General features: G+C 46.6%; 1 protein-coding gene across 1 annotated transcript in view; it reads left to right on the top strand.

Annotated features, from left to right (window-relative positions):
- LOC102375638 (C-type lectin domain family 4 member D-like) overlaps positions 1-4,319 on the top strand; it is a 6,650-nt gene extending 2,331 nt beyond the window's left edge. The window contains exons 3-6 of the mRNA XM_014524193.2: positions 1,733-1,822; positions 3,152-3,303; positions 3,531-3,658; positions 3,984-4,319. Coding sequence (XP_014379679.1) covers positions 1,733-1,822; positions 3,152-3,303; positions 3,531-3,658; positions 3,984-4,137 — 524 coding nt within the window. The 3' untranslated portion in view covers positions 4,138-4,319. The remainder of the gene's footprint in view (positions 1-1,732; positions 1,823-3,151; positions 3,304-3,530; positions 3,659-3,983) is intronic.
- The last annotated feature ends 1,316 nt before the right edge of the window (positions 4,320-5,635 follow it).

The raw sequence follows: 5,635 nt of genomic DNA, 5'->3' as shown, positions 1-5,635 counted from the left end.
CCTGCTAACCCTTCTCTAGTCCTCTGGGACCCTTGCCTGTAAACCGAGTTAGCAAAGATTATTTAGCAGTGGCTCCAAAATGTCTTCAGCTTGTTTCTTTTGTACAATGGGATGCTTTCTGTCAGCGTCTGACACATTCAGTTCATTCCAGTTTGTCAGAAGGTGCCTTGCACTAACTCTAGGAACATGAATCCCATCATGTCCTTATAACTCAAATGCCTTACAAAACAGTGGGTCACCTCTACTTTCTGTCATTTATCAAGCACGTTTGTAATCTCATCCATATATAAAAGCAGGATTGTCTGACAAAATGTTTCCCCCTGACCCAAATATGTCTTTTCTGGCATTCATTCCATTACTATACTCTTTTTCTTTTTAATTGACTGACTCTCATACCAGTTCTTCTAAAATTTTGCTTAGATTGTTGTATGTAATGCCTATGATTAGTTGAATGATCTGATTTTGTTTTGTTTTTTTGCTGGAACAACATAAGCACTCTTCCACTCTTCAGGAAATGTGCTTGGATTCTAGTATTTACTAAAAAGGAAATGTCAGTGAGCCAGCGATCTCCTCATTGAACTCTTTTAAGACTCTTACGTGCAAATAATCTGAACCTGCTGATTTTAAGATGGATTGGTAAACCATTCATTGTACTAGTGTGAAATGAGTATTACCTTCTGTCTTTCCAAATGCAGAACAGATGTTTTTACTGAACACTTCTACCTTTATTATATCACAATTAACAATATTTCTACCTACACCTAGCTATGGGCCTAGTCACTGGGATATCTTTATTCCTGAGATACTTAAAAAAAAGGTCTTTTGTATAGTCTTGAGCCCTGCCTACCACAGAATTTTCCTGATACCTTTAGCTTCCCTTATCATTGTTTTGTAGTTAACAATTTTTAATTTATATTGATTGCTATCTATTTCTCTGCATTGCTCTTTTTTTCTATATGATGCTTTTAATTTCTAATTTCTTCTGGCATTTTGCCATTAAATCAGGCTGGGCTTTTAGGCAAGGGTGTCCTTTTTCTTTTCCCTTTCCCCCATCTACTATGGACTTTATAAGATGTTTTGGATAGGAATGATCCTTCCTCAGACCAGAGGTTAGACTAGATGACCTATGGGGGTCCCTTCCAGCCCTACTTTTCTGTGATTTCTTAAGCAACTGCCAGCTTTCATTCAGATATTTCTAAACTGCTCCTTATGATCAATATTGCTGATATTTTTCTTGGCTTTGGGAAAGTAGTAACCCTTTGAAAGAACCATGGATATGAGTGGTTGAGACTGTAATCAGCAGTTTTTTGATCCAGTGATTGGTTCATCTTGATGCAGAATAAGAAAGTCTATAATATCTTCATCCTATGATTGTAGTTGTATCTTTCGTACTGGAAAAAAATGATAATTTTTTGAGTTCAATAAGATTGTCACTAGAGCCTAGTCAAAACCAGCTTCACCTAATCCATGTGTGTCACGAACTTTTCCTTTTCTTGACTGAGATTCATGGGTATATAATTATACGGTTTCTCTCCACAATCAGGAGGGAGCTAAAGACAGATGTTTGCTGACATTGTAAACATAATGAAGAGCCAAAAGGTGTGCATGTTAGGGAGAGGGGGATGAGAGGCGGGAATCATTTCTTGCCAGAAGATGAAGAAACTGGGTAACTCACATGAGAAGGGGAAGAGGAATATTGTACTGAGACTTCTATGTTCCTCTTCTTTTGCAGTTATCCTCCATAAACAGAGCCTGAAAGCTCACAAACTGCCTGAGACTTTTCCAGAGTGGCGCTGTGCCCTGGGGACACCTGGGAGCAAAGGTCAGTCAGTATGTAAAAGAAAGAGGGCAAGTGGGGAATTATCCCCAGTATCAGCATATAGGGTTGGGGGCCTCATACACATCCAATACTTGACTGACAGTAGTTATAGGATGCTGGGGGGACTGACTTACTAGGGGAGGTGAGCTCAAGATGAGTTTTATGCACACTTAGTGAGGCTTAAGCTAATGATCAGAGTCAGTTTAATGACCATGACAGGCATGTCAAACATACAGCCCATGGGCCGGATTTGGCCTGCCAGAGTCTTATAATCCAGCCCCTAGTGCTTGGCAAGTTGGCCCACATGGTGCACTACACTGGTCCTGCACACAGTGCCTGGGATGTGTGCTGCCCATAGCACTTAGTCAGGCCAAGTTGCCACATGTGCTAGAAAAGCAGATGGGCAGGGGGTCCATGGGCTTGATCCGGCCTGTGAACCAGCGCCACACCACTCATGGGGCCAGATGAGTCTGACACCCCTGGACTATAAGAATTAAGAATATACTAACCAGCATCACAGGCAAAACATTGCCCATCTTTTCATCTGTACCCAATTGTCAATGTAGGAGGCTTAATGTGTCAATAGAATACTCCAATTCATATAGCTTGCTTGTCTGTCTGTCTTTACGTCTGTCATATTAACTAGCAGGCTACTTCAGGCATCAACAATTATTTATTTCTGTATATTTATTAACACATAGCAGAGTAGCTTCTAATTTCTTTTTCAACAAAGTGCTCCAGATACTGAGTAAGCGAAGACACTCAGTACCAACCATGCCCAGGAAAAGAGGATGTGCCTTTTAGACATTAAATGAATCTTCCCCTTAGTCCTGTGTTTTCAGTATGCTTTACTCTTGGTATTATAATGAGGTTTTAACTTAGTATAACTAAAAGAATCCTCAAACTTAGACTTGACTTAGTACTTAGATGGATAGTTTGATAGAAGACAGATAATTATTAATGTGTATGCTATTGATTAAAACTATGGCTCACGAGTATAAATATAGATACCATCAGAAATCACCACGGCTAAGGAAAAGGGTGGAAACCACATTACTGGAGGCTCTGTGGCTTTGTCTAGATGAGGATCTGAAAGCACATTAACTAACCTGTGTTAGCCTAGATTGGATTTCTGCCTTTGTTAGAGAACAGCTTCTAACAACACATCCTTTCTGCCAGTCTACACAAAGGAGTAGAGGCAGGAGATATTCAAACTGTTCAGAATAAGTGGTAGAAACAATGTGCAGAGGGTGAAGAAGAGGCAGCCCAGCAGGGGTTTCCCACCTACACTACAAGGAATGTTATTGCATATTGCATTCTCCCTCCTCCCAGAGGGGGTCTGGACATGCTGCCCCATGGGCTGGAAGCCCTTTCAGGCCACCTGCTACTTCTTGTCCAGTGATAGCATGTCCTGGGATGAAAGTGAGAAGAACTGCATGGGGATGGGCTCCCACCTGGTGGTGATCAACACACAGGCTGAGCAGGTACCTTGTGTGTGGGGGGACGGGGGTGTCCCCTGTGAGTTCACAGCCAGCCTGGGTGGGACCTCCTTGCACTCAGGCCTGTTCTGTATCCGAATGGGAATTTTGTCTCCATCTTCATTCTGCTCTGGTCTTCCCCTGGGCTCCCATTCTGCAGGGATGCTGCCTCCTGCTGTCTGCTCAGCCCCTGCACTTGGTGACAGCAATATTCACTTTCATACTTTATCCAGGACTTCTTGCTCAATTGGACAAAGGACATTTTTTCAAGCAGGCAAAGTTACTTCATTGGTCTGTCTGCCCAGGAGGTGGAAGCCCAGTGGCGCTGGGTGGATCAGACCCCGTACAATAAGACTGCTGCGTGAGTATCACTGGGGAGGCGTGGTGGTTATATCCTTCCCCTTGTTAATCCCACACCATATGGTGTAATGGGTTCATTTGGGCATGTGTGTAAGTGAGCACTTTCCCCTCCTGGAGTAAAATCCCCATGAAGGAGCAGGTTTGTGGTGGGACTGTGAGCAGGGGGATGTAGTCCGTTTCAGGGAGCAGCCTTGAGGGAGCTGGTGGAGCTCTGGGTGAATCACAGGCTGCAGTTGTCCCTCTCCCTCCATCCTCATCACTCACAGCTTGTTCCCCAGTGAGCCTCCCAGCGGTGAGCTCCTGACCTTGGGGCTTCTGTCTTGCAGGTTCTGGATACCTGGGGAGCCCAGGATTCCCAAGAGGGAGAAGTGCACTGCATTACAGGTGCATTCAAGAACACAAGCGAGGCAAAACTGGAATGACATTCCTTGTTCCACTTCTTTGAATCGAATTTGTGAAGCTGCAGCAGCCTTTATTTGAAGAGAGACCCCTCCCATGCAGGATGGGTGCCCAGAGACAGTCTGTCCTGTGCTGCAGGCATCTCCCAGGGATGGCTGGTAGAGGGGATGAGAGGAGCCTTTACAGCTGGAAGGGACATACTCAGGGAGGGCAGCAAGAAAGTTCCTGCAGGAAGTGCTCTGAGCTCCCCAATAAAGTTCTTCTGGGAAAACAACATAAAATGTGGAAAGTGCTGAAAAGAGGGAAGTGGAGAATTGCAGCAGGCTCTGCTTGTCATGTAAGCAAAGCTGCCCGTGACATCTCCGTAGGAGAAAGGTGAGAAAGGCACGGCCCTTTGGGAAGGAGAGCAGCAAAACTCTGCCTGGCACCTGACCCCTGATCCATGTGAATCACTTAAATCAGGGGTATCCAACTCAGGGCCCATGGGCTACATACAGTCCATGAAGGGATAACATTTGGCCCATGGGCTCCTGCCTGGCCGCTACTCCTCCCAATGCTCCTTCTGCTATGTGGCAAGGAGAATGCAGCAGCTCCATTGCCCTTTCTTCTCTTCTTGCCTCCAGTGGCATAACTTCAGTAGGGCATCTGGGGTAACCACTGTGGGCACTGACCTGGGGGCAGTGGGGTGGGATGTGAGAAAAAGCAGCTGTTACTGGCAGCCAAGTAACTGCAGTTGCAATGGTGATGATGTTGCAACCTGAAGTCATGGCTGTCCCTATTCTGCAGTCACCTGGTTGTGTTTCTATGCCCTGCCTTCCCTCCCACACCTCTTCCTGCCCCCAAGGTGTGTGGTAGGACATATGTGCAATGAGAGGTGCCTGTTTGGGCCTGGCATGGGCCACACCTGTGCTATGAAGGCACCCCCAGCTCTCCTGCGCTCCACATAGGTCACAGTAGTGCCAGAGAGGCTGAGAGAGATCTTGTTGCCTGATTTGGGACTTTGATGCACATGTGTATGCACTTAGGCTGGTCCCTGACCCTGCAGAGCAGTCTTCCCTGGTGCACAGGACCCCTGCACAGGCTCCTGTCCATACAAAGAGCCTGAAGGTGCTTGTACCTGTTCATTGATGAGTTCCTAATGGGGCGTCTGCAAACAGACCTGCCCTAGAATTGGAGTGGAGAATTCAGTGTCCATCTTTGTTCAGTGCTGGACTTGCTCACTGTGATTGACACGGGCCTAGGAGAGGCTGAAGGTCCATGTGTGGCCACTGCTTAGAGGAAGGGGTCAAGGGGTGTGCAGCCTGGGATGACCATGGCTGAAGCTAGACCATCTGAGGAAGAGGGATCAAGGACAGGGGTCCAAGGGTGATCTGGGGCCAGAGATGGGGGGACTCAGCGTGGAGATGGAGCCAGGGCCAGGGGGCTGCTGGTTCCAAGCCCAGGAAGGGTATAGGACATCTAGGGGGAGCCCCAAGAGGCACAGGCAAAATAAGGTAGGCCTGAGGACCAGCCCTGGGTAAGACCTGAAACTGTACCCTACCAGGACCATGTGGGCCCAGAGGCCCAGCAAGGGGTCTGT

This window comes from Alligator sinensis, unplaced genomic scaffold (genome assembly GCF_000455745.1).
Source record: "Alligator sinensis unplaced genomic scaffold, ASM45574v1 scaffold1129_1, whole genome shotgun sequence".
NCBI lineage: Eukaryota > Metazoa > Chordata > Crocodylia > Alligatoridae > Alligator > Alligator sinensis.
The sequence above is the reverse complement of the archived record's forward strand: the minus strand, read 5'-3'. Positions and strand labels throughout refer to the sequence as shown.